The sequence below is a fragment of the Mustela lutreola genome, chromosome 10, assembly GCF_030435805.1.
Source record: "Mustela lutreola isolate mMusLut2 chromosome 10, mMusLut2.pri, whole genome shotgun sequence".
NCBI lineage: Eukaryota > Metazoa > Chordata > Mammalia > Carnivora > Mustelidae > Mustela > Mustela lutreola.
This window is the reverse complement of record NC_081299.1, coordinates 8,510,501-8,537,813: the sequence shown is the minus strand read 5'-3', so window position 1 is coordinate 8,537,813 and position 27,313 is coordinate 8,510,501. Positions and strand designations below refer to the sequence as shown.

The 27,313-nt window shown below is 54.0% G+C and overlaps 1 protein-coding gene across 4 annotated transcripts; it reads right to left on the bottom strand.

Annotated features, from left to right (window-relative positions):
- Positions 1-776: 776 nt before the first annotated feature.
- Positions 777-27,313, bottom strand: MFN2 (mitofusin 2). 4 transcript variants are annotated; one of them, XM_059136219.1, is made up of 20 exons: positions 27,100-27,313; positions 25,760-25,897; positions 25,252-25,336; positions 21,414-21,592; positions 19,087-19,222; positions 15,745-15,907; positions 14,935-15,059; positions 14,127-14,235; positions 13,894-14,001; positions 12,265-12,433; positions 11,765-11,832; positions 11,513-11,634; positions 8,962-9,088; positions 8,451-8,555; positions 8,093-8,195; positions 7,431-7,651; positions 6,753-6,908; positions 5,208-5,404; positions 4,248-4,382; positions 777-2,821 (listed from the first exon to the last, which is right to left on the bottom strand). In XM_059136219.1, exons 4-20 carry the CDS (start codon positions 21,586-21,588, stop codon positions 2,752-2,754), a joined length of 2,289 nt encoding a protein of 762 aa, XP_058992202.1. In that variant the 5' UTR covers positions 21,589-21,592; positions 25,252-25,336; positions 25,760-25,897; positions 27,100-27,313; the 3' UTR covers positions 777-2,751. The 4 variants fall into 4 exon arrangements, with proteins under 4 accessions (XP_058992202.1, XP_058992200.1, XP_058992203.1 ...); XM_059136217.1 differs by lacking the exon at positions 25,252-25,336 and having other exon boundaries at positions 27,100-27,311; XM_059136220.1 differs by lacking the exon at positions 25,252-25,336 and having other exon boundaries at positions 12,280-12,433; positions 27,100-27,307.

The window sequence follows — 27,313 nt, the reverse complement described above, 5'->3', positions numbered from 1 at the left end:
CAAACAGCAAGGAGCCAGTGTGGCCAAAGCAGAGGGCCCCAGGGAGTAAGGGGTACTGTAGACCTGAAAGGGCCACCGCCAGGATCTGGGCCCATTCTGGGTGGGACAGGAGCCAGGGCAGAGGAGTAGCATGAACTGAGTTCTAGTTCAAATCTATGGCAAGGTCACTCTGGCTGCTCGCTGCCTTGAAACAAGCACCTGAAGGCAAGGGTCGGAGGGACACGTTGTGTGGCAGTGCCCAGGGCTGGAGTGGGGGCTGTGATGGGCCGGGGAAAGTGGTCAGGGTCCAGAGGCATTCTGAAGGTGGAAGCAAGTGCCCCTGGAGTCCAGGATGACACCCCAAGTTCGTGGCCTAGGTTTAGGGAAGGATGAGGCTGCCATCGAGCGCGGTGAGAGGAGTGGGGGAGGCAGAGCCCGGGGCACAGGTGTCGGGGGCCAGGGAGGCTGACGAGTCACTGCCGAGGGCCATTCAAAAAGCAGAAAGCTCACAGCCAAGTTCTCAGAAAGCAAACTAGGGTGGGCCAGTCTGAGTCATTACTTTTTAAGTGAAAAATCAATGGCTTGGAGTTACAGCGAAATCTGTAAAGACATCACTCTAGATTTCCTGGTTCTTAAAGATCGGTTACGCCTTTTGTTCTCAGAGTATGAGTCCTTCCAAGAGCAAGAGGAACCCATAGGCAAATCACAATTGGAACTTCCCCTGAACAAAGTTAAGGTCATTTCAAAATACAGCCTGCCGCCGTGGTTTGCCTAAGAACAGTAAATGAGGCCCTGCAGTATTTCCAACTAGGTTTTATTTTAGTGCCAGTATTATCAGCAGTGATACAGGAGTAATTCAGGCAAGTAGATCACCTTAAGTACATCAGAGAAAACACTCACTGTGTCAAGCACGTCTCACACTCTAGCAAATGAACGTAAAACCGGAGAACAAAGTTAGCAGCATCAAATTAAAGTGCTTTTTGCCACACTTCTGTCCGAGCCTTTCCCTCAGTGGGATATATTTAATTTCACTTACTGTAGAAGAAACTCAAAATTCATTCATTGCCCAGGGGCTACATTCAAAAAAATTCATGTTTAGTTATTAAATAATTTCTTTTTCCCCAAAAAGCACAAAATTCATTGGAATTGTGTGACAATGATTTCTCCTGACACGCTGTGAAGTGACCATGTAGGCCTGGCAAAAAGCTCGAACATCCTCCTGCCGTGGGGCGATCCCGGCAAGGTCCCCCACTTGGTTCCACACAGCAGCTGCACTACGGGTCTGAACGAGCGGGCACCGGACAGGATACCACCTGTGTGGCCATCTACTGGGGAGCAGAGGCCACCAGCTCATTTCCCGGAACCTCGGTGGTGGCGGGGCGGGGGTGGGGGGGGATTTCAAGAGGACAAGCCCCAGCTCTTTCTGGGAGAGAGAACCTGCTGGTTTCTAGGAAGTTCTCCGACCTGAACTGTGAAGGCTGTTTGCCCCAGTTAACACCCTGGAGACAGGAACCTGCCCCCACTTCAACCAGTAACAATCCCAAACTCAACAGGGAACATTTCTCAAAGTCAACACGAGGTCAAGTGAGGGTCAGCAAGAGGCTGTGGGGAGCAGGGAGGGCGGGAAGACCGGAGGAGGGCGGCTGGGTGTCCCACACCGTCTCTCAGGCAGCAGCAGCCTTCCTGGCACAGGAGACTTAGTCCAGAGGTCCGGAGGTCAAGGGCAGCCTGAGCCAAGGTAGGGGGGTGGGGGCAGGAGCCTTTCTTAAGGAGCCTAACAGGGACACAAACGAGCTAACAGGGTGGGCTCTCGGACCCCGCGAGGGCTCTGTTCTCCGTGGAGGCCACATTCTCCAGCCATCCTGGATCGGGCCCACCCGCCTCCCTCTGCCTTCTTTCCTTCAACTACATCCTTGAACGCTCTGGACCAAACCATCTCTGACCAACGGAAAAACCAGACTACACGGGCTAAGGACCAAAACCAGAACAAGGGACGCCATGAAGAGGAGGAAGGCCAAGGCCCTCCCTCATCGGGGACGCGGCTACCTGCTCTCCCCACGCGGCCCCTGCCCTCAGCTACTCTGACTCCAATGGCTTCTACAACACCTTCCCCCTCCCAGCACGAGGAGGCTCCAAGACCAACCGAGGCGAGCCCCGCCCCCAAGACAAGTCTGAAATGCTCTGCGGAAGGAGCGAGGCCCAAAAGCTGAAGGGCCAAACTGACACACACAGGCAACAGCCCTTCTGGGACGGACTCGGCCTTTCTGGAACTTGTTCCAGCGCAACCTGGGAAGAAAACCCAACCCTCCCTCAGGCGGCCTTTCTCCACAGGGGTGCTGGAGCGCGCTGCAGGCGGGTGTGCGCGGGTCAGTGTTGGTGCTGGCCGGAGAAGGGGGTCTGCCTGGTACCCCCAAAAGCTTCAACCAGGCATTCCGTGGGGCAGGCAGATCCCAGGACCTCGTCACGCACTCAAGTGAGTCTCAGTCCAGGGCTCCTGACAAAGCAAAGACTCGACTCCTTGGTGTCATGCTGTCCACATCGTCATTAAAGTTTCCTTTAGGGGCACAAGCCAGATCTTCCTGCAACAGCAGGCAAAGGGTGGGGGGGAAGAACTAGCGATCAGGGGCTCAAAATGGCATGAGACGGAGGTGCTTTCCCTCTCACAGTGGCGGCCACGGGCAGGAGCTGCGCGTGGCCCTGCTGGGAGGCCCACACACTGGCGGCACCGCCCTTGTCCACACGGGCTCCGGCTCGCGGCGGCCCACTAGCCCACTATCTGCTGGGCTGCAGGTACTGGTGCGTGAACATGTTGAGCTCGCTGTCCAACCAACCGGCTTTGTTCCTGTGGAGAAATGGTTACTTTGTAGCCCTCGGAGCTGATCACAGCAGAGAGCAAGACAGGCCACCACGCATGTTCTTCTAAGGACGCCTGAGCAAGACAGGCCGCGCGTGTTCTTCTCAGGACGCCTGAGCAAGACAGGCCGTGCGTGTTCTTCTCAGGACGCCTGCCGTCTAACCTTGTTTACTCCTCCAGGCACCCCCCACTGCACAGATAAGGGAAAGAGGCCCAGAGAGGTCCCGTAACTTCCTATAGTCAACTGTCGTGCCAGAGCCGAAGTCGGGCTTTTCTGACCCTCCAGCCCTATGCTGGCTTCACCTGCCCACAAGCAAGTCCCCAAACTGTCCGGAACTTGGTTTTCCTGCCCATCGGCAAGGGGTTGGGTTGCTGGATAAGCAGCCCTTACGGGTTCCCCCGTCCCTGTTGATGACAAGGGGCAGAAACACGCTCTACCACACACGCCCCCCATGAGAGGTCCCACATGTCCCCAGAGAAGGCCTGAGCCAGGCTGGTGGGCGGGGAGGGCCCATCTGCACTGTCAGGGAGGGAAAGTCCACTAGTCGCTGAGGGGACCAGCGCTGACGTCAGCAGCAGGGGCAGGAAGCACAGGGTCCCCGCGTGCTGATGTTATCTTGGGCCAAGCGGGCCGAGGACCTTTGCACAGCGCTTTTAGGTGCAGCTCTGTGGCTCTGTCATGAAATCCTGCCCTGTTCTACAGATGAAAACAGTAAGACCAAAGAAAGCTCTGTGACCTGCCCTAAAGTGAGTGCCTGGGCACGAACCCAGGCTTCCTGCTCCTTTGAGCCATCCTCTCCAGCAAAGCACGGACTGAAGCTCTGACTCTCAACAGGGACCCCACAAGGATGGTGTGCCAACGCGGGCCCTGCCAGAGCTGGGTACCCAGCTCTCCTGGCGGTAAAGAGGTTGACCTGCCCGTCCCTGGGCTCAAAGAGAAATGGAATAAAGCATGTGGCAGGTCTAGCCCAGAGGCCCAGCACACAGTAGACAATGAAAGATCATCAATGTGCAGAGCCACAGCCTGCTGGGGCACGTGTGCCTGGAGTTGTCTACTCCTGGCCTGACCGCTTCCCATGGAATCCTAGGCAAGTAACTTCTGGAGGCCCCAATTTTCCCTTTTAGAAAAAGGAAATGGGTCGTACAAGCTTGGAGAGATGCCCAGAGCTCAAGTGCCAGCCACGGGCTGCTACAAAGACACATACATCTCGGTTCCTCCACTGCCACCCCAGGCCCGACTGCACGTGTCTGGAGGCCGGTGGCCCTCCGTCTCGCTGGCCCTCCAGCGGCGTGCCATCTAACCTCTCCCACGCAAGTGAGGTCCATGTCCACACCCAAGACAGAGCCGCGCGGAGGCCCCCACAGCACCCGGGCCGCACGCTGGAGCACCTCTGGCTGCCCAGGCTGACCTCACCTGAGCAGTTTTGCTTTGCTCTGAAGTGAGTCAAGAACCTCAATCTTCTTATTCATGGCAGCGATTTCCTGCTCCAGGTTCTCCCGGGTGACATCGACTTGCTGGCAGAGATGAGCAAAGGTCCCAGACAGCTCCCTAAAGGAGAGAGACTCTGGATCAACCAGGCCACGTGGCTGTTTTGCCGAATGCCATGCCTGGCTAAGTCCCACCGAGTGTGGGGCAAGCAGGTAGCCCGTACGTCAGCCACTGACAATTCTGCTCTGCGCCACCCCCCTGTGGCTCCCTGCCCCCAGCCGACATCTTGTCACAGCCACCACCCACACAGCATCGCCACAGGGAGAGAGCCAGCAGCACCCTGCCTTGGGCACGACCGGCCAGGATTCAGATCCCAGCTCTGCTGCTAATCACCCAGCGGCAGGGGAAAAGGGATGACTCTTCCAGTCTGTTTCCCCCCAAAAAAATGTCGATGCAAACAACGTCTATGTCAAAGGATTCCCGGAGAAAATGAGAAATTAGGTGCCAAGTGCCGAGCAAGGGGCCTGCCACGGAGCAGCGTTCGGCAGGCCGCACTCCCATCCGCCCGCCCCACAAGCAATCCAGTCCCAGCTGCCCAAAGCTATGCCAGGAAGACAGGCCTGCGACTTCGCATGTCAAAGCTCTGCCTGTAAACCAAGCCCTCCAAGGCGACCTGTAATAAATGCTACAAGTAGTGTCCCTTGCTTTCCCATCTCCTCCTTTCTTGGGGGAACAGAGGCCTATGTGGACCCAACCCAGGACACAGGCGTCCCTAGCAAGACCCCTCTCCCCGTCCCTGGTCTCAAAGCTGACACTGCACAGCTGAAGGCCAGTGGCAGAGGATGCTTGGGACCCAGTTGTATCCAGGCCCGGTCCAAAGGGAAGCTACAGGGCGTCCTGAGCCACAGGAGCCAGCACCGGCCCTGGGGCAACAGGGCCACTCACTGTTGGACTTGGTGGCTGCAGTTGGAGCCAGTGTAGCTGATGACAAGCTGCAGCTTCTCGCTGGCGTACTCCACAAACTGACGCTTGAAGGCCCTCTCCTTGGCCTTGGTGGTCCACGTCAGGCGCTCGTAGACATACAGGAGGCCATAGAGTCCAAAGGAGAGGGCGATGAGCCGCCAGCCCACCGCCTTCCACACCTGCAGAGGCACAGTGATGAGCGGACACAGACCCTCTGGGTCTCACTGCCCATCCTCTCGGCTGTGACCACCAGGACTTGCCCAAGGGTCCCAGTTCAGAAACGAGAGGAACTTCGTGTTGACCACATAACGTAACTCATGCAAAGAAGACAGGGGGCAGGGAAGGTGGCCTTAGGACTAGAAGCATAGACACGGACACTCGGAATTCTTAAAGATGAATGTAGGCATGCTCTAAAGTGACATTCCATTCCAATGGCACTGAGAAGTAGGAGTCTGCATTTTGTTCCTCGGTGGGTGGCTTCTGTTGGCCTGGTCTGTAATATTTCAGTTCAAGGCAGTGTTGTTATAGTCAAAGAGCAAAGGACGTGAAGCCAGACAGCAAGGCTTCGGTGCTGCCTGCCTGCCTGCCTGAAACTTGGGCAAGTTTCTTTCTGCCCATTCTTCCCAAAAGGGCCATAATGGCCTCCACCCAACTCACAGGGTTGTTTGGATAAAAGGGGTTATTTAAGGTAAGGGTCATATGACCATCAGGTATCAGCATCTGAGCTGACCCCCTGCCAGGTCATCCTCTAGGCACACAGCACAGAACACACCACCTACAGAGAGGGCAGGCAACGGGGCCTCAGATCCGCCCCCCCCCCCCCCCCCGCCCTCTAAGCCGGAACAACTCCTGGCAGCTCTGTCACTGTCACATCTGCCACCACTGTATAGTGCAAAAGACCATGACGGGAGAGCAACGCCACATGTTAGGAAAAGTCAACGTATTACCAATGGTGGCTGCAGAGTGTCTTGGGTCAGGACGTGGGGAGCACGCCGGTTATTAAGAAGGCAGCCTGTGAGCTCAGGCCTCAGGGCAGAAAGGGAAGGGCAAGAAAACCAGGAGACACCTTTGCAGGATTTGCTCTCGCTTTCCTCACCTACAAGGGAAAAGCTCCTGGCCGCACCCCCCATCTAGAACCGAGCTGAGCCCATTTCTCAGGTCTCTTCTCTACCCAGCGTGTAGTGCAGGCTCCACTGGGGACAAACAGGGCCTTGAGATCAGAGTTTCAATCCTAAATCTGTCTTTGGCAGATGTTCCTCCACTGTAACGTGGGACTGACGATGTCTAAACCTCACGTTAGCGCACGGAGACTTTACAAAGTCAACAAATACGCACTGGGGCTTAGGCTCAGGCTGTGCACAGTTCCCCATGAGACCACTGTGAATAGTCACTGGTGGCCATGAAACCACTGCTGTGCCCGCTGTGACACATGGGGCCAAGGCAGGGACCCCCTCCCCCACCGGGACTATGCCCCCCAGGCCCCGCCCTCCCACCCCTAGCCTTCCCCGGGCAGGGCTTGTCACTGACCACGCCTCCAACAACGAGAATGCCCATGGAGGTCCTGGATGTCAAGGAGGCCAGGCCGGTGACCATGGAAACCATGAGCTCTTCTTGGGTGAGGGAGCCCTGCGGCAGGGGGGGCATGCTGGGATTGGCTGGCGTCAGAGGGACCGGGCGCTGCACCTGAAAAGAGATGACCAGAGGGTGAAGGGTGTGGCCAGCCTCTCATTCAACAGAAAAAAACAAACAAACAAACAAAAAAACCAAACCAAAAAACCAACAAACTTTGCATTCAGCCAGGAAGCATTTAGGCTCTAAGGGGAGGATTAGGAAACCCCACAAAATGAGAGCCCTGGCCTTCCCACCACGTGTGGGATGTGCCCCAGGAACAGGACACACGTAATTCAAGTGCTATGGACAGGAGTGGTTTAAAATCTGACTTGTGGAATGGTGCCATGTGGGCACGTTTAAATCTTCTATATTCAACAGTATACTTATTTTAATATATATTAAAGACAAAATTCAGCTAACCTGTTAAATTTCATTAACTTTGGATACTTAGGGAAAGACTCGACTGATGTGTGGCAAAAACCGGGACCCATGGTGTGCTGTGTGGCCGCCGAGGCGCCCTGGCTGCTACCGCGGGACAGCCCCGTCCGAGCGGTCCCTGTGTCTGCAGGAAGGGTGAGGCGGGGCACTGCTTGCCTGGTCGTTGTAGCCCATCAGGGCCCTGCGGCTGTTCTTGGGGCCCAGGAACCTGTTCACCAGCATGGTCCACCCGAGAGAGAAGTGGAACTCGATGTCCTCCTGAAAGTCTGCACACAGCTTGTCACAGTTCAGGTCGTAGCTGAGGGAGAAGCATTGCCGAGGGACGAGCACGTCTATCTGACTCCGCACAGACGGAGGCAGGAGGGGTTTTAAACCATCTGTCAGGAGCAGAAACGAGGAGAAAGCCCATCAGCTCGTCAGCCCTGTGCCACACCAGTGCCCAGCCTCGCGATGGAAGCCGTGCCAGCCCTGCCGGGGACGTGGACAACTGTGCAGGAGCGGGCCTGGGGCGCTGCAAGGGCCTCCTCAGAGAGGCAGGCGAGCGCTCTCCAGGGTTCCATGCACCGAGGCTGTACACCTGCTGACATCTATGCCGTGTGTGCATCTCAGGACAGGCCAGACCCTCTGGGACAGTCCCGTGGGGTCACCCGAGAAGGCTCCCAGAGTCTGTGTGTGGATGAAGGCACAAGACACCCCGAGAATCGGAGGGTCCAGAACGGACTCATCAGCACAGCTGACAGAAAAGGGAAGGCCGTCGTCTCCACGCACGGGCCTCCAGGGCAGACCTGCGGGCAGCACGGGGCCCCCGAGGCACTGACCTATCATGTCCTGCCGCGTGGCCTGCAGGGAGCTGCTGACGGCCGCGGAGCAGCGGTCGGACATGTTCCGGCCCAGTCCCTCCTCGATGTGGCGGTGCAGTTCCTGTGTGCGGATGGGAGAGGTTAAGGGAAGCAGAAGCAGCACAGAATCAGGAGCTCCTTCTGGGGACCAACCTGAGGCTGGTGAGCTCGCCCCCCGCAACACGGGCTGAAGCCGGGGTCCTGCCCACCCCCCACCCCGGCTGAAGGGCCCGGACACAGACCATCAGGGCCCGAATCACCGTCCTGCGTGGCCGCTCCACCCCGCGGCCAGAAGGGGCAGAGGTGAGTGCAGAACCCGTGCCGCTTGACCACTCACGTTCTTGTAGACCTTGAGGACCACCGGGGAAGGATGGAAATCCATCTGGTACTCGTCCACCAGCACGGAGAGGCGCCTGATCTCCTCCGCCATCGCGGTGGACACCTGCGGGACAACGGGGCACGCCATCGGTGAGGGCGAGCACCTGCCGCGTCAGGAGAGCCCAAGCGACGCTCGCAGACCACACGAGCGCCCCCGCGAGCCGGCAGTCTCCTCCGCTCTCGCCGCAGGAAGGCTCGGAGGCAGAAGGGATGTTGCAGATGGGCGAGCAAGCGCTTGTCTGAGATGTGGAGGGGAGGCCCGGAGGACAGGGGCTGGCCCAGGGTCACAGAGCGGACAAAGGAGCCCCAAGTGTGTTGGGGGGGTACCGTGCGCTCAGGACAGAGCCACAGCCTCCTCTGCAAGGCTGAGAAACCCTCATGGGAAGGACGTGCGCCCTTTCACCTTCCCAGCCCTCCGGATGCGACCCGGGAGTCCAGAGCTCCCCGAGTGCTTCCTCCCCGAACCTCACCTGCCTCTCCACCTCCTCCGTGATCTGCTTAATCCGCAGCTTGTAGTCCTGCGCCAGGAGCTCCAGCTGCTTGTCAATAAACCTCAGGCGCTCCTGCCGCTCCTCGCGCATTTCCAGGCAGTAAACCCTGCGAGAGCGCACGCTGGGGTCAAGAGCGGGTCCCGTCCAAGCCAGCAGAGGAGCAAGGGGACCGGGGAAGCCTGCGTGCGCCCCGACAGTTTCCTGTGCATGCCCCGAGACATGCTCTCCGCCTTCCCAGGTGCCAGCCACGTACTCTTGGGTCTCCCGCCTCAGAAGGGGGCGGCCGGGGCAGGGAGCGCACTTCCAGGGGGCTCAGACCAAGTTCTGCCCGTTCACAGAGGCAAACAGCTCAGCCTCATTAGTCATCGGGGCAACGAAATTACAAAGAGGTTCTACTCTAGGCAGGCAAAAGCCTGACAAAAGGCAGCAAGTTTGAAGTGCTGGCGAGGCGTGGGGGGAGCTGAGTCCTGGCAACACGCTGCGGCACTGGGAGCGCATGTTTCCGAGAGCAACAAAGGGAAACGGTGAAACTGAAAAGGCGCACAGCCCGAGACGAACGGTTCCGCCTCCAGGAGCTCATCCCAGACAGACTCTTCCAAATGTGCACAAGGGGCCACGTAAACTCATGTCCGCTGCGGAAGGGTTTGCAGCAGGGAAACAACGGGATCTAAAAACCAACCCACAGGAGGGACTCCTGGCCGACTCAAGTCAGTGGGGCACCCGACGCTCGATCTCAGGACATTCGAGCCCCACACCAGGTACAAAGGTCACTCCATAAATAAAAACTTAAAACATCTGTGGGAAAATGAGGTATACTCCCCAGGGAATACTCTATGGCAGTTCATGGTCCCAAACTCCAACTCCATGTTATCGGCAGTGTAAGGGGCACAACCAGTGCTGGGCAGAAACACGCGGCGCACTAAGGCAGACGGTCCCAATACGACATCTCTGCTTTTTAAAGCACACACAAAGCGGGGCAACTGGGTGGCTCAGTGGGTTAAAGCCTCTGCCTTCGGCTCAGGTCATGATCCCAGGGTTCTGGGATCGAGCCCCGCATTGGACTCTCTGCTTGGCAGGGAGCCTGCTTCTTCCTCTCTGCCTGCCTCTCTGCCTACTTCTGATCTCTCTCAGAAGTAAATAAATAAATTAAATAAAATCCTTTAAATAAATAAATAAATTTTAAATGAATAAATAAAATCTTTTATTTTAAAAGATTTTTTAGGGCGCCTGGGTGGCTCAGTGGGTTAAGCCGCTGCCTTCGGCTCAGGTCATGATCTCAGGGTCCTGGGATCGAGTCCCACATCGGGCTCTCTGCTCAGCAGGGAGCCTGCTTCCTTCTCTCACTCTCTCTCTGCTTGCCTCTCTGCCTACTTGTGATCTCTGTCAAATAAATAAAATCTTAAAAAAAAAATCTTTTAAATAAATAAAATCTTTTAAATAAATAAAATCTTTAAAAAGAAAGAAAGAAAGAACACACGAAGCAACATTACATACTCTTCCGGATCTGTGTGAAAGTACTTTTAAATGGCTACAGCTACACATCCAATTCAAGGCTGTGGTTGCCTCTGAGGAATGGGCAGATGACAGCAGCACAGGGGCTAAAGAATCAAACGGTATTTAATGGTTTTGTTTTTTGTTTTTTTTTTTAAGACTTTATTTATTTGACAGGAGAGAGAGACAGCGAGAGAGGGAGGGGGTAATGGGAGAGGGAGAAGCAGGCTCCCCGCTGAGCAGGAAGCCCAATAAAGGACTCGATCCCAGGACCCTCGGACCACAACCCGAGCCAAAGGCAGATGCCTAACCATCTGAGCCACTCAGATGCCACCTAGTTTCTTTTTTTTAATTCAACTTTAAGATAACATAAAGCAAACACTGAAGGAAACAATATGACAATATGTTTTTGTATTATTCTCTCAACTTTCCCAGATGTAAATTTCTAGCAAAAAAAAAAGCCTTTTAAAAAAATGTCTCCTGGGTGGGACGCCTGGGTGGCTCAGTCGGTTGGCTGAGTGTCTGACTCTAGGTACCAGCGCAGGTCCTGGTGTCTGGGTCCCGAGACTGAGCCTCGAGCCGGGCCCAGCAATCAGCCCGAAGTCTGCTTGAGGTTCCTTCTTTCTCTTCCTCTGCCCACCCCCCAAATCTTCCTCTCTAAAATAAATAAATATAAAAAAAGAAAGAAGAAAGAAAGAAGAAAAGTATCCTGGGGGGAGAGTGGCACCTAGCTGGTTCAGTTGATGAAACATGCTAACACATGTCCTGCTTCAAGCTCTAAGAAATGCTGCAGTGCTCAGTGTGGTGCTAGGCCCAGGCCTCCAACACGGGCCTGTGGGGCAGCGTTTCAGGGGACCACCATACACACCAGAGAGGACACCAGACACCCAACGGACATCCTCAGTAGGCGACTCCGCGCAGGTCTGACTGGGCCTGGTGGCAGCCCAGAGACTCGGCTCTGCCGGTAGGCACACGGGGGAGGGGGAGGTGATCACCTCCCGGCACTGCCCACCGCGGGCACGCGGTCTTGGGTTCTTACCGCTGCTCCTGTGCCGCAATGTGCAGGGAATCCATGATGAGACGCACGGCCTCTGCGATCTGCTTTGCCCGAACTGTGTGCTGCTCAAATTTGGTCTTCACCGCGGACTGGGAGATGCACTCCTGGAACAGACAAGAGGTGGTGAGAGGGGCACCAGCCACAGGGCCAGGCTCTGGCATTCACTGCCAGGGACATGGCTGGTGGGTGCTGGGGGACCACAGAATAACGAGATACTGGAATCAAAGGGCTCACCTCAAATCTCCTTTCAAAATTCTGAAACTCGAACATCCTCACTTGAAAGCCTTCTGCAAGAGCGCCCCCTAGGAAAAGTTCACCGCATGAGTCAGGATGTGACTGCAGGGCAGAGAAAACCCTGAAATCCCCCAAAGCCAATCCGACCAGGCACTGCGTTTCCGGCACTGGCAGACGGGCGCCTGGGTGGCTCAGTGGGTTAAAGCCTCTGTCTTCGGCTCAGGTCATGCTGGGATGAAGCCCTGCACTGAGCTCCCTGCTCAGTGGGGAGTCAGCTTGTTCCTCCCTGTTTCCCCTTGCTCATCCTCTCCCTCTCAAGTAAATAAATACAATTTAAAACAATAATAATAAAAAACGAGATAAAAATAGAATACCAGCAGAGAAGCAAAGAGCTTCTTACTCATGGCTCTTCTTACCACCTCATGCTCAGAACTACCTTCTACTGACTGACGTAGCACAAACCAACTGTCTCAAACATCAGGGAAAAGGAAGAAGGAAACCTGTTCCCTTGTCACCTCCTTCAGGCATGCCCTGGGCCTTCTGGATCCTGGCGTTGAGCACCTCCTTGGCAGACACAAAGAAGATACGGTCTCCAGCCTGGCCTCGATCCACCACGCCCAGCTCGTCCACCAGGAAGCTGGTGCAACGCTCCATGTGCTGCCGCCGCACCTGAAGCCCAAGCAGATGGGTGTAACCAGGTGGGGTGCCGGGGGGCCCTTCCTGAGGGAGTCCACAGCCCCCAACTGCCTCTCCTCTAAAGAACAGGTAATACATTCACGTGGTTCAGTACCCCAAAGGTACACACACATACACATACTCTCTAGAGTCTTCCACCATCACCGTTCTCTAGGCACCAAGCTCCCCAAAACCAACACGATGGGGGTCTCTTGGGGTACAGGCTGCCACAGCTACTTTATGCACATACAAGCAGAAGTGCTTAAACACGTGGGATGCTTGGGTAGCTCAGTGAGTTAAGCATCCAACTCTGGATTTCAGCCCAGGTCATGATCTCAGAGTCGTGGGATCAAGCCCCGCATGGGGCTCTGCATTCATCTTGGAGTCTGCTCGGGATTTTCCCTCTCCCTCTGCCCCTACCCCCCAACTCATGATCTAAATTAAAAAAATAATAATAATAATTAAAATTAAAAATAAAAAAGTGGGGCGCCTGAATGGCTTGCTTGGGTAAGCATCTGTATTCAGCTCAGGTCATGACCCCGGGGTCCTGGGATGGAGCCCCGCATTGGGCTCCCTGCTCTGCAGGAAGCCTGCTTCTCCCTCTGCCATTCCCCTGCTTGTGTTCCTTCTCTCGCTGTGTTTCTTCCTGTCAAATAAATAAAAAAAATCTTAAAGAAAAAAAAAAAAAAGCTTAAATATGCTCCAAACTGCCCCTTGTTAGACCAGCACAGCGTCTTCACTTTGGTGCCGGAGAAGGAAAGGAACAGAGGAGCCAGGTAAGACTCTAAACCTGGGCTCTGTCCTGTCAAGCCGAGACCTCCCAGGGCCTCACGTACAGGATGAGTGACTGGAAAACCCCTCCTGGCTCTGAACTCCTAGGGTTTTCCTGCCCGGTGCTTTCCTCAGTGTGAGCAGACCTGCTCCTTCCAACAACTCCGTGACAGCTGCCTCACCGGCGAGGGGCTTCCCAGTCACCCTGCTGGGCACCGGCCAGCCGGCTGTGTGCTTCGCCTCCCTTGTGGCCAATCTGCTACTCCTTTCTCTGGCCTTTCCTGTCTTGCAGGACAAGCAAAGACCTGTGAACCATCAGTGAGGATCAACTCTTACCCCCTCCCCCTTCAGGCTTCTCTCTGGGATGTCTTCTGAAAGCTGAGCCTGCTCTACATGATTAATTCTTTATGAACTGAAGTGAGCACCCGCCTCCAACAAGGGCACAGCGGAGGCGGCGGGGACGCTTTCCGGACCTGGACGGCCGCCTTCGGAAGAGCAGGGGGAGTGGGGGCGAGGGCGTGGGGAAGTGGGGGCGAGCTCTCGGAGCCCTCGGAGGAACACGTGGGAAATCTCTGCTGCAGGACCCTGTCATGGGCCTGCTGTGGCCCAGGTGCCCACGAAGAGGTCCTGAGTAGACACACAGGATGGCGTCCCCCACGCTGACGGGACAAACAGCCACTAACCTCTTCCATGTACTCGGGCTCCGAGGCAGACGCGTCCCAGCGGTTGTTCAGGATGAAGATGTTCGGGCGGGACAGGCGCTCGCTCACCTTGTGGAAGAACTGCTTCTCCTGACGGAGGAGAAACCCCGGTCAGAGGAGGGGCTGTGCCAGCCAAGGACCTGTCAGCCGCGTGCCCCGCTTCCCGCTCAGCTGGGTTCCCGGGGCGCAGGAAGAGGCGGGAGAAGAGGGGTTACCGTCTGCATCAGGGTAGACTCTGAGTTGGCCACGAGCACAAACACGTCAGCGTCCAGGCAAAACTTGTCAATCCAGCTGTCCAGCTCTGTGGTGACATCGATGCCAGGGCTAGAGGTGACAGGGGCAAACTATGGTCAGGCACACAGACTGGGGCCCTATTCTTCCTGCTTTGCACAGACCCCAGGCAGCCAGGCAAAGGAGGAGGAAGTTGCAGATCTGAGAGAAATCGGGCCCGGCCTTTAGTCGGAGGCATATCTACTTTTCATTTCATACTCTCCTCGACTGTCTGAAAACATGTGTTTTGTTCCGTCCCTGCTCACTTTTACTAAAAAAATGATTTGTAATTTCACTTTAAAGTAACAAGTAAGATAAAATTTTATTTGCATATGACTCCCGAAAGCACTGAAGTACTGTATATCTTTCCCAGGATAGTTATAACCTATCCCCGAAGCATTGCTTCAAGAGACATAAAAATACCATAGGGACTCCACCACGACCAGCGCCCACCCCTCATGCATGCACCAACGTTGGGTCGAGGCTGAGACCCTCCTTCACTTTTGGGTGTTCCCCCCATCCCCCTTTACAGACCATCACTGGGACCTCTCCAGGGCACTGCCACCAACAGATACAGTAACCAAACCCTGCGAGACCCAGGAGGCAGGAGGACTGGGCTGGGCCGGTGTGAAAGGCCGCCCACTTAAGCAGAGCCATGACAGGGTCCCCAGGGGACCCTGGTCTGGACGAGGCAGAACCAGAAACCTGGGGACTGGCCAGTTTGGACCACCGAGGGAGGCTCTTCCCCCTCACCTGTCCATCAGCACGAGGTCATCCTTCAGGAGCGGACACTTCGAGTTGGGCCACATCACACTCACCAGGCTGCCAGCGTGCAGCTGCTCGTCCTGGTGAAGGGCATGGGCCAGCTGGTTCACAGTCTGACGGGGGAGGAGGGAAAGAAAGAGAGGTCAGGGCTGAGGACGAGTCCCCAGGCAGGACGCTGCCCGTGCTGCTTGGCACGCCCGGCCCGGCGCCCCAACACTGCGGCCTGCCTGCTCCCCCATCTCCTTTCATTTCGCACAGAAAAGCCAAGAGCTGGGAGCTGCCAGCAAGAAACCACTACTCCTCACTCCCCTTCTAAGCTTCTTTCTTGGATGTTGTCCTAAAGCTGCGCTTATTCTGCACTGATGAGTTCTTTATGAACCAAAAGTAGCGCCTGGCCCCAAAGAGGAACGCAAACAGCTCTCAGAAAAATAAACACAGACAAGCCGCTGGTTCCAAATCACAGAGCCAGAGCGGGAATCGCTCTCTGGCCGCCGCTCAGGAAACGAGGCCCAGGCACCCTTTGCGGCAGAGAGAGGCCGTCGGGCCTGCCCGGCTTTCCACAGGAACGGGAGCCTCCTGACCCCCCCAGCCTTCCTGAAGCTCTGGCACCTCCTCAACGGCTCAGATCCAACGGGGCTTCCCCTCTCCCTCCGCAGGGGCTGCTGTCCCCTCCAGGTGCTGGTGGTCCGCTCACTAGGGACACTCTGGCTGGTCCAAGCGCTGAGCCGCCAGCAAGTCCAGGGCCGAAGGCCGCGCCCGCACGCGCCAGCTGGCGTGGTCCCCGCCACAGCCCCTCACCTTGACGCTGCGCTTCTCCTCCGAGCCCTCTGTGAGGAGGAAGGCCTCGTGACCGTCTGTGCCCTCGACCCGCAGGAAGCAGTTGGTGGTGTGGCCGATCCCAGAGGGCAGGACTTTGTCCCAGAGCATGGCATTGATCACCGTGCTCTTGCCGTTGCTCGTCCTATGAGGGGACACCAGGTGTCAGGGATGCTCCCCAAACCGGCATTTCGGCTCCTGCGGTGAGGCTGCCAGCCAGGAAGCCCAAGTCTCCTTCTCTGTGGGGCATGAGTACCCACACAGGCGGAGCAGGCACTCTGTGTTTATGAGGATGGATGGACAGACGCCTCTGGCCTGTGCCGTGGCGTGCTCCCGGTCCATCACTGCACGCCTACCCACAAGCAGAAGCTTAACCAGTCCTTGTGGATCCACAGCCCGCAGCATTACCACGGAACTCTGTCTCCCTCCGAGGGATTAACCCCCCCTGCTTCTACTGGAAACCAGGGGCTCACCCCCGGGGCGGCCTTCCTCAGTCTAAGTGACGTCAGCTGAATGACCCCCACGCCCATGGCTTTCCACAAAAGGCCCATGTGCTGCTCTTCTCCCGTCATGCGCCCCCTAAGGCGAGAAGCACCCCACTTCAGTCCCCCAGATAACCGGCACCACCAGGGAGACGGCTGGAGTCTTCTCGTCCAGCACAGCCTTTTTCTACATTCTGGTGATGAGAGGGCCACATCTCTGAGATGAGGATAAAGAAGTGACAGCCCCCAGGAGTGTAGGGCCACAGACTGAGGCTGAAGCCACCTTAACCTTCATAATTAGCATGGTGACCTTTAATAGAGGTTCCTAAGTGCATGTGACTGATTCACTAACCCTCGTGTATCTATAAACCTTACATTCCTTTCTAGAAGGCAAACAGAAAGCCCCGACACGTCACAGAACAGGAATTAGACCTCTTGCACAACCTTTGAGCACAGAAAGCCATAAACAGGCACAACCGTATCTACCCAGAATCAGGAAACATTAGCAGCCCCTACACCTTCGTACTGATGAACGACCCCCATCCCTTTAAAATCCTCTTGGCCAGGGGAACCTGGGGGGCTTAGTCAGCTAAGGTCGGACTCTTGGTTTCAGCTCAGGACGCGCATCAAGCCCCGGGTCAGGCTCCGTACAGGTGTGGTGCCTACTTCGCTCTCTGTCCCTCCTGCTACCCTCTCTCCCTCGTGGGTCCTTAGGGGTAGGACTCAAAGCAGAACACCTTCTCCTCAGATGACCGCTGTGTGTATAGCATCCAACCTGTCCAGGTGCCTTTTCCCTTATTAGATTTTAACCTTTTTAAAGGTACTGTGATAAAATAAGGAATGTATTTGATTTGTTTTCTATCCCCAGTTCTTGGCACGGAGCTCCTAAAATCCTTGGAATTTCCTAAGTGATGGAAGTGTCTTTGGTCATTCACAGGAGCCCCTTTGGAGCAGCTTGTCTACGCTGAGAGGGGACCCAGGGTGGGATCCCCAGATAGTCTCAAAATGGGCGGGTCACCAGAAAGACCAAAAGAAGAGAGGGCTGGACTTTCAGTCCCACCCACCTGCTTCAAGGAAAAGGGGCTGTGATTCGACTCCATAAAAAATCTTGGACAAGGTGGTTTGATGAGCATCAGGGTTGATGAAGCATCCGCACCCCTGGAGGGCGTCATTCTGGACCCCACCTGTGTACCTCTTCATCGGGCTGTTGTTCTGTATCTTTTATACCAAACCGGGAAACCTAAGTCCATGTGACCCCAGCTTTCTGAGTCACTCTAGCACATTAATCAAAGTTGAGGAGGAGTCACGGGAAGGTCTGTTCTATCGCCAGGAGGGCAGAAGCCCAGGTTTCCCAACAGCATCTGAAATGAGGCCTGTCTTGTGAGACCAGGCCCTTAACCTACGAAATGTGATGCGTCCTCCGGGTAGACCGTGTCAGAGGTGAGTTCCACCTGCGGAATACCCAGGGTCTGCTGAGAACTGCAGAACTGCTTGGGGTATGGGAAACGCTCCAGACCTCTAGCATCTACCAGACCTCCAAGTAACGAGACCTGACAGCTAAAACTCTAAGATCCTTGTAAGAAAACAGAGGAAAGCCTCATGACATTGGATTTGGCAAATTCTTGTATATGACAACAAAAGTAGAGGCACAAAAGCATAAATAAATACAGGGACTACATCGAAATGAAACACTTCTGTGTATCAAAGGACACACTCAACAGAGTAAAAAGGCAACCCAAGGAATGGGAGAAAATATTTACAAATCACATACCTAGTAAGAGATTAATCTCTGGAATACCCACAAAAATACAACTCAACAAAAACCCCACAAACATCCCAATCGAAAATGGGCAAAGGACTTGAACAGACATTTCCCCAAAGAAGATACACAAATGGCCAACGAACACAAGAGAAAATGCTCCACATCACTAATTAATAGGGAAAGGCAAACCAAAGCCCAGTGAGATCCTACCTACACCTGTCGGGATGCCTAGCATCAAAGAAAGAAGACAGGTGGAGAGAGGATATGGAGAAACTATAACCCATGGGCACGCCTGGTAGGGATGAGAAATGGTGCGATCGCTAGGGACAACAATACAGTGGCTCCTTGGAAAGTTAGAAGTAGAATTACCACGATCTGGGAATTCTACTTCTGTGCCTACACGCAGAACTGGAAGGAAGGTTCATACAGGCATTTGTACACCCGTGTTCACGTAGCATGATTCAAACAGCTAAAAAGTAAAAGCAACCCCAGTGTCCATTATGGATGAATGGACAAGCAAGACATGGCCTATACACTCAATGGAGTATTATTTCGTATTATTCAGCCTTACAAAGGAAGGACGTCTGGAGATGTGACACAACAGAGATGAACCTTGAGGACATGATCCTAAGTGGAAGAAGTCAGTTACAAAAGAACAAAATACGGTATGATTCCACTCACTGGAGGTCCCTAAAGAGTCAAATTCACAGACAGAAAGCAGGATGGTGGTTACCAGAGGCCGGGGCTGGGGAGGAGAACAGGAGTTAGTGTTTAATGGGGACAGAGTTCAGTTCTGCAGGACAAAGACGTTCTAGAGATAGATGGTGGTGATGGTCCCACAACAACATGAACGCACTAAACACTACAGGACTGTAGTATACACTTAACAGTGATCACGATCATGAACTTTCTGATATGTGTATTTTACCACAGTTAACAACTGAAAAAGGACGGGGAGGGGGGCCATGGGTTCTGAGGCACACCGGCTGCTCCCCACCTGAGGTGCTCAGACGGTGAGATCGCACGAATGCCCCCCTCCCTCCTGGCCAGGAAGAAGGGGGGAGGGCTTCACAGACTCACCGGCCAAAAAAAGCCACTTTCATGTGCCGCCGGGCCAGCACTTCGCTGATGCCCCTCACTTTGGACAGGTAGCCTTTGACATCCAGAACCTGTTCTTCTGTCGTAACTGGGTCCAGTTCTGCGTTCCTGTGAGTGTCTGGAGGTGGAGATTGAAAATGAGTCACTGCAGGTCACGGCAGCTGTTGCGGGCAGAGTCCACCACCATGGCTCTCTGCCATCGCCTGCAGGATCCTATCGTGGCACTGTGACCCAGCAGTTCGGGACAAAGCTTGGAAGCAAGGCTGTCTAGGTTCCAGTGCAAGGCAAGTGCTGCTCCTCCCATCTTCCCAGCTCTGTGACCTCAGGCAAATGAACCCTCCAGAGCGTCCATCTCCTGACTCTTAAAATGAACAGCAGCAGTGCCTACCTCTACGACTATTGCAAGGATTAAATAAACAAAATAAAGAGATTTTGCCTGGGAGGCTCGGTCAGTTAAGCATCTGCCTTTGGCTCAGGTCATGATCCCAGGGTCCTGGGACCGAGCCCTGCCTCGAGCTCCCTGCTCAGTGGGAAGCCTGCTTCTCCCCCTCCCTCTGACCCTTCCTCCCTTCTCGTGTGCATGTGTTCTCTCTCTCTTGCTCTATCTCAAATGGATATTTTATTTAAAAAATAAATTTAAAAAAATAGAAAAGAAACAGTCAGTGGACTGACAAATCTTTAGAGTCCAGTCCCAAGGCAGTCACCATACTGCCCCCTCCAAGCCAGGTCCCAAACCCATCTCAGAAGCACTCCGGCTCTCTCCTCCAGCCCACCAGGAGAAGAGGCCTCAAAGTCGGACAACAAAAGGTATCTAAACACCCACTCCTAACGGCAGCACATAAACACCTTCACGTGTCCATCCACAGCACCACCTAAGGAAGCGGCTCAGAGCATCAGCTACAGTCAGCCTGGGCTCTGGGAGGAGTGGCCTGCCCGCCCCATCTCGGCACCCCCAGTGCCAGGTGCACCCGAGCTACTGCCGAGTGAACAGGTAACGAGCTGGAATAATTTCAACTGCCAATCTCAGAACTTTAGAATTCAGGTTTTTAAATTAACAAAACGCAGAGACTGCCTTCTCCTGCATCAAGAACCCCGCTGGGGGCAGGGCAGAGCGAGGCCATTCTCAGTCTTCGTTTGCTCAGGCTGCTCTACCGAACACGACAGACACGGTGGCTCATTCAAATGGGAATGCTCTGCTCCCAGTTCTGCGGCTGCAAGTCTCAGATCAGGGTGCTAGCCTAGGGGGTGAGGGTCCTCTCTCGGGCCATAGACTTCTCACTGTATCCTCATGTGGCAGAAGGGGGCCAGGGAGCTCTGTGGGGGTCTCTTTTATAAGGGCACTAATCTCATTCACGAGTGCTCCCCCTCACGCCCTAATCACCTCCCGAAGGCCCCACCTCCTAACCCCAGCACACTAGGTCTTAGGATTCCAACATGGGAATTTGCGGACACACGAACATTCAGACCAGAGTACTGGAAATACTTCCTTTTTATAAAGGGAGCCTTAAGCAGTGGCCTGTCACGTAAACCAACCAAGCCGAAGCCAACCTTCTCTAATGGAAAGCAGAGGGTGACCTGTGTCCCTAGGGCATTTCCACTGAACATCAAGAGTTTTGCAGACCAGAATTTAAAAAGCCCTGGTCTCGCTTGGGCACCTCTTTCACAAACAAGGAAACCAAGGGCAGGGAAGGCTCAGCTACTGGGTCTTTGCTGACAATCTCAGACACAGGAGCCAACATGTGCCTTCTAGAATGGTAGCCTGAGAAAGCCCGAGGGGTTGGCAATCGACTGAGTGGGGCCCTGGGAACCCTTCCCCCTCTGCTGATCGAGCAGGGACTAGAGGCTGGACTCAAATTAGTAACTAGTGGAAAAGGTGCCAGTGACGCAAGTTTCCTATCCATAATCCCATTGACTATAAATATCAGAGAAGGAACACCCCGGCCAGGGACAGCCAATACCCACACAGGGCCTGGTATAAACGGGCCAAAGAAAACACCTGGCCTCAAGAGTCAGAGACACAAGGTAGAGCCCTGCTGTGTCACTGAAAGACACTGAGCAATCCTCAAAACCTCAATCTGCTTGTCTTCTACATGGCGGTAAGATGTACCAACCTTTCATGAGTCAGTGACACAGAATACGCAGAATTCCTAAATGACAGGTCCCTTGTTTTCGTGGCCCCATCTCCCATGGCCCTGTCTGGACATGAGCTCCCCAGTGGCCAGGCTCTACCTCCCAATCCCCAAATCCTCCCACCTAAACATGGAAGCTGACAGAGGAGTGAGCCCCGCCAAGCAGGTTGCCTGTCTCACCTTCGAGGAAGGTGGCGCTCTCCTGGATGTAGGCCCCCAGTTGCTCAAAAATGCCATTGATCTTCTTCTTGGCAGTGACAAAGTGCTTGAGGGGGGAAGCATTCACCTCAGCCATGTGTCTCTTGTCCTTCTTGACTGTGACAATGGAGTTGCACCGAGAGAAAAGTAGGGACATCGCGCTGCAAGAAAAGACAAGGAAAGTAACCCACGAACGCCCAGCTTGGATGTTCTGCTAGGGCCATGGCAGGGCACGGTGCGGGGTCTGGGGCTAGCTCTGGGTGCCATCAAGAGCCCAGGCCCTCCAGGACTAGCTCAGGGATGGCAAGATAAGAGTCAGTGTCCACAAGAGAACAAAGTGACCGCTGAGGACATGTGGGCAGTTTCCCTGTGACATGGTGTGGGCACTCAGCTGGGGCCAGGGCCCTGAGCAAAGGCCTTGGGTGATCACACCTGGGTTGGGGGATCCTCACCGGGGGGCAGGCCCTGCCTGTCCCACCTCAGAGAGTCAGGCAGAAATCACGAAGCCCTCCTCTCAGCCTCAGGCAGAAAAGTGTGACAGAAATCTCACTTCTTTCCTACACATCACCCACTTGAGAAAAAGCACTGAATATTCAAAGTGGTAAAAGCAAAGTGATGCTCAAGGTCCATGACCCCCACCACAGCCGTTCCCCCCCCCCGCCCCCCGCCAGCCAACCTGCTGTCCAAGTCACAGGGCCCCAATTCCTAACTGGTTGTTTTGTTTTGATTTTTGGTGATGGTCAGGAGTGGACAAAGGTGAGGCTCAAGTGACAGAGGTTTATGTCTACTATTTACTTAGAAACACTGATTGGTCTTTTTCATTATAAATATGTACACACTGCAGAAAATGTGGAAACTGAAGGAAAAATCCATAACCCCACCATTCTGTGATAAGCACTGTTTCTCAGGAGCCTGGTTTCTGCAGCTCTCTCGCTCTCGATCATACACACCTTTTTATAGCCTTTATTTTTTCAAGTAGCAATAATCTGTGAGGGGCTGTGAGGCTTAACTCAAAGTCCTAGAGATCTTTGGTCAAAGCCCAAAGAGGCAGACGGACTGGAGACAAGGGCACCTGGATGTGGCTGTGCCTACTCCTGAGTCCCACCGTGCACAGAGCTGCTTCCCCAGCACAGCCCTCGGATCCTGGATGTCAAAGGACAAAGGCCCCTCTAAGGGTAAGGGGGAGTGTGCGCAGCTTCGTGTGCCTGGTCCTCTGGCTCCAACACCCAGCAGATTCGTGTAGGCCTCTCCCTTCCCACGCCCTCAGCACGGCAGCCTCAGCTTTCCACCCGCCCAAGCTGGCAATCAGCACTCACTGCCTCTCGGAAATGAGGAGAAACTTCCCAAGGGTGCCAAAGAGTATACACAAGTCCCGGAGAAGCAGAAAGAACATCTAGAGAAAGTGCAAAACACCTAAAAACTGACTCTTAGGATCTAATCATCCCCAAGAGCGGGCAGACAGACAGACACACAGGGACAAATCGACCCACATGTTTTACCTCAACTTACAAATTAAATTACTCTGTTACTGACTTCTAGGAAGACAGGAGAGACAGGTAACTGTATGTCCATTTCTACCTCCCTCCTCAGTAAGCCACAACTGTGAGATTTTCCTAGTGCAGAGGTAGTGTGTCGAGGACTTCTGGGGCTAAAGAACTCTGAGAAAGGGAATTGGGAAGAAAACACTACTGGCTCCCCCAAAGCATTAGAGTGCACTGAAATCAGGCTTTGTGTGGCCCAGCAGGTAAGACTCTCTGGAGAAATGGAGGATGACAAAAAGTGGAACACATCGAAAGGAGAAGAGAAGGGATCCAGGATGGGGCGTGACACATCCGTAGATGAGATTCTGGAAAAAGACAGACCTGGGTTCAAATCACACTCTTTCTGGGCCGCATAAACCTGGGCAGGTTACTTAACCTCAGAGCCTTGAATTCTTTATGTGTTTGACAAGTGTGACGCCACACAGACTGAGAAGACTCAAGAGGACCCAGTACAAACTTTAAGGTAGTTGTATCTGTTATAAAGCAGAGACAGAAACTCTACCGGCAAGATTGCATGACTCTCCCCTAGAACACCCAGCCTTCGGGGAAGGGCAGAGACAACACCAACACACCCAGGGCTCCCCCACCACTGCCATGGGGACTCCAGAAAACAGGTCTGTTCAGGGCTGAGTTTTAGCAGCGCCCAGCTCTAGAAGTTGACCTGCTTGAGGCAGAAAGTTCCCTGAGATCAGGGGGAGCCTAGAAGCATATGCTTTTGATTTCTGGTTCATTGTCTAGAAGCCCAAAGGACACGAAACCAAAAGTGTTAGTGTTCTGTAAGTGTTAAGATTCAAAGGCAGGCACATTACACAAAGCTTAGTGGTTCAAAGTTGTCCAAAAGTCCAAAGCAGTCCAGAAGCTGACCTGCTTTCACCATTCTCTGGCCTGCAGCCACATGCCCCAATCCTTTCTCATGGATCCTACGTCCGACCCATCTAAACTGTCTGATTTCGGGGCGCCTGGGTGGCTCAGTGGGTTAAGCCGCTGCCTTCGGCTCAGGTCATGATCCCAGGGTCCTGGGATCGAGCCCCGCATCGGGCTCTCTGCTCAGCTGGGAGCCTGCTTCCTCCTCTCTCTCTGCCTACCTCTCTGCCTGCTTGTGATTTCTCTCTGTCAAATAAATAAATAAAAAAACCTTGAAAAAAAAAAAATAAATAAACTGTCTGATTTCTCCGGCTCAATGGGCTTCCAGAAAGACAGTCTGATTGGGTCGTGACCTATTTCCATTTTTTTCTTCCTCCTCTACGACTCTGAGAAACATGGATGTACTAGTGAACGTCCCTCAACAGGTCCGCCCTCTGACCCTCCCACCCATCGTGTTTCTTAAAGAGCAGCTTTTGGCACATCACCTGTTTCTTAGTGTTTGGAGCTCAGGGAATCAAGACAGTTGAACAAACTTTTCATATTCCAGAATCTGATCCTTCAAAGAGGGAGCTGGACATACATATGTGCACCAATGAACCAAAGTTGCAGAATACACGCACACAAGCCAAGATAGAGCCCCCACTATCTTGGGGCTTTGCCTGCTGGCTTCCGACCCTTACAGGGTGGTAGGAAGCAGCTGGGTTCCTGTGCCTCCTCTGGGAAGCCCAGATAGTCCCTACTTCACTGCAGGGCCCACGGCAAGCTTGTGGGGCCAGTCCCCCAGGCACAGCTGGGTTAGAGTAGCTCTAGTATCAGCTGGACGTTACGTGGCATGCCTCAAGCTGTTGTGATAGCTACGAAGTGCTCTTCAAGTCAGGGTTTTGGATAGTTTACTGAAGCATTTCCCAAAATGAGGTCCACAGAAAGGTACTACACCCCGTGCTCCATGTAAAGAGGGTTCCATAGTGAAAAAGTTTATAAAACACTATATGCCACAGTCTGCCTCCAACAGAGTACACGACCAAAGCAAAGACTTTGGAAAGGAAGGCCTGTTATAAAGACACTAGCTTAACTGTATTTAATGCAGCATTTCACTAATGTATCTAAAGAAATTCTTCTTCTACATAACAGCATTTAAAATCCTGAGGAACACACTTTGGGGAAAGCCTCCTTCATCCTGGTACTGTCCCTCTTCCACCCCAAAAATTGCTAGGGGCACAGCATTAACAGGTATTAACTTAAGACCAGAACCAAATCCAATTCTCAACTGAAAAAAAAAAAAAGGCTCGGCCTCAACCTAGGCTATTAGTTGAGGAGTATTAGGCATCTTGCATGTGCAAACAGCGCTAGCAAAATTCACTGCACAGTGTGTTTGGATCCCAAGCACAGTCCCTGAATCCACACCACCTCCTTACCCAGTTTTATGCACAGCAACTCCTAGCAGGGAAAATAAAATAGGTCCACGGATCGTCTGCTGGCACAACTGGAACAGAGGAGAAGCTGAGAAATTGAAACAAAAGAGTATACAGGGTAAAGGGAGCAGAGGAGACTCTCAGAAGAGCTGTGATAAGGAGCCAGTCTCTGCTGAGCAGAGAGGGGGAGGGAGGAGCCAGCATAGCAGAGAACAAGGGAGAGAGATAGAGACTAATTCTTCAGGGAACCCAAAGATTCTAGACACTTTCTGAACTATCAACCTTTAAACAGGCTCTCTCCGCCACCAATGAAATCGTCCATGGAAGTAGAAAGGACATACAGTTGTGGGTTTTTGGTTTTGGTTTTTTTTTTTTTCAACACAGATTGGAAAACTCCAGCTCTGTACAAAGATGACCCGATCCAAGACACGTGCCACTGGATGGCCAGCAGAGCACACCCCTTTCCATTCAACCCAGATCCAGGATGCCAAATATCACGGCCACCACTTACTTTTTGGATGGTGAGAGACCTTCACAGGCTGGGCATTATGTACATGGCTGGAGTCAGACGAAAAGAATCTGAGTTCTCCTCTGTCCTGTCTCTCAGATTAAGGTTGGCTACTGATTGTGTTGACTCCACCAATTCCAACTTATTGGAAAGGAAAAGGAACATGTCAACAAGCAGCAAATTTAAAAAAAAAAAAAAAAAAGGTGCACAAAACACGTTCAATCAGTTTTAAAGCCAAACAAACTCATCCCTGAGGGAAGCTTAGTCATTGCCCACAATAGGATGGTATGTGAGGGAAGTGCCCAGGAGAAAAACACAACACACAGGTGGGGACAATCCTGGGTGTGCACAAACATGTGGTCAGCCGCGTGCTGGTGAGACGCAGGAGCTTGCTAAGGGCACGTCCAGAGTGGTATGAGGAGAGGAGGTAGCAGAACAGGGCAAAGACTGGGCTAATGGCCTGTGGAACTCAAAACTAGAGATGGGAGAGTGGGGGTGAAGAAGAGAAGCAGAACTTATTGAAAGGCTTTGTGTGCTAGAGGCTGTAAAATCTCTCACTTAATCTTCAATTCTATGGGGGCCAACAGAAGCTTGGAATATTTAAAAGATGTACAGACTGCTGGTTAAGTGGCGGAGCTGGAAACTGGGATACCACTTTCCTTTGACGCCAAAGCACACTTGTTTTTAACTTCGCGGAACTGCCTTACTCCACCCTTGCAGGTGGGAAGGGTGATAATCAGAGGCCTTTCTGGGAGGAGAAAGAGAGAAATGAAAGGAACAGGGCAACGAAGGATTACAAAGGAAGGGTAGCTTTGTCTTCATGTATCCAAACAGCTCGTTATTGGGCATCTGTGTGTGCCTCCTGTGTGCTGCTAGGCGCTAAAGTTAGGGATGGGTCAAACAGTACCTGCCCTCAAGGCGCTTACTTTCACGTGAGAAGTCAAACAAGAACCCGGTGACAGCACGGGAGTGCAGTAAGTGCCCAAAGTGGGAGAGGACAGGATGCTAGGGTGGTGAACCTGGGCACTTACGTGCTGAGTAAATGCTGGCATATACAGAGGACTGGATACGAAATGGCCAAAGGGCTGGGGTGGAAAGTGGCGAGGAAGGAGAGAGGGACGAGGAACCTCAGGGAACCCCACCCCGACTCCCGACACCCGCGTCCCGCCCCCTGCTCTCAGGGCCGCGGAGGGCCCCGCAGCGAGGCCGGGGCGTGGGACGCCCGCCTGCCCGGACCCCGAGCCCCCGGGGTTTCGGCGTCCCACCGGTCCCCGCCGGGCTGCTCAGGACTCGCAGGGCTGGGCCGGGCTAGTCCCCACCCCTCCGGCGCGCTCCCCTCTCACCTTCACCTTCCCGGCCTCGCGGCGGCCATCATGCCCCCCACGTCACCAGAGGGCGCCACCCCGAGAGAGGCGGGGGGACGCTCACGTCACCAGCCGCCGCACGCTCGCCGCCCCGGCCCGGGTCAGTCGGTGGACTCTGAGCTCAGGCGGTTAGACCCTATCAGTCCTTACAGGTCAGCGGGACTGCCGGCTCAGCGCTCGGAGAGGCGTCTCA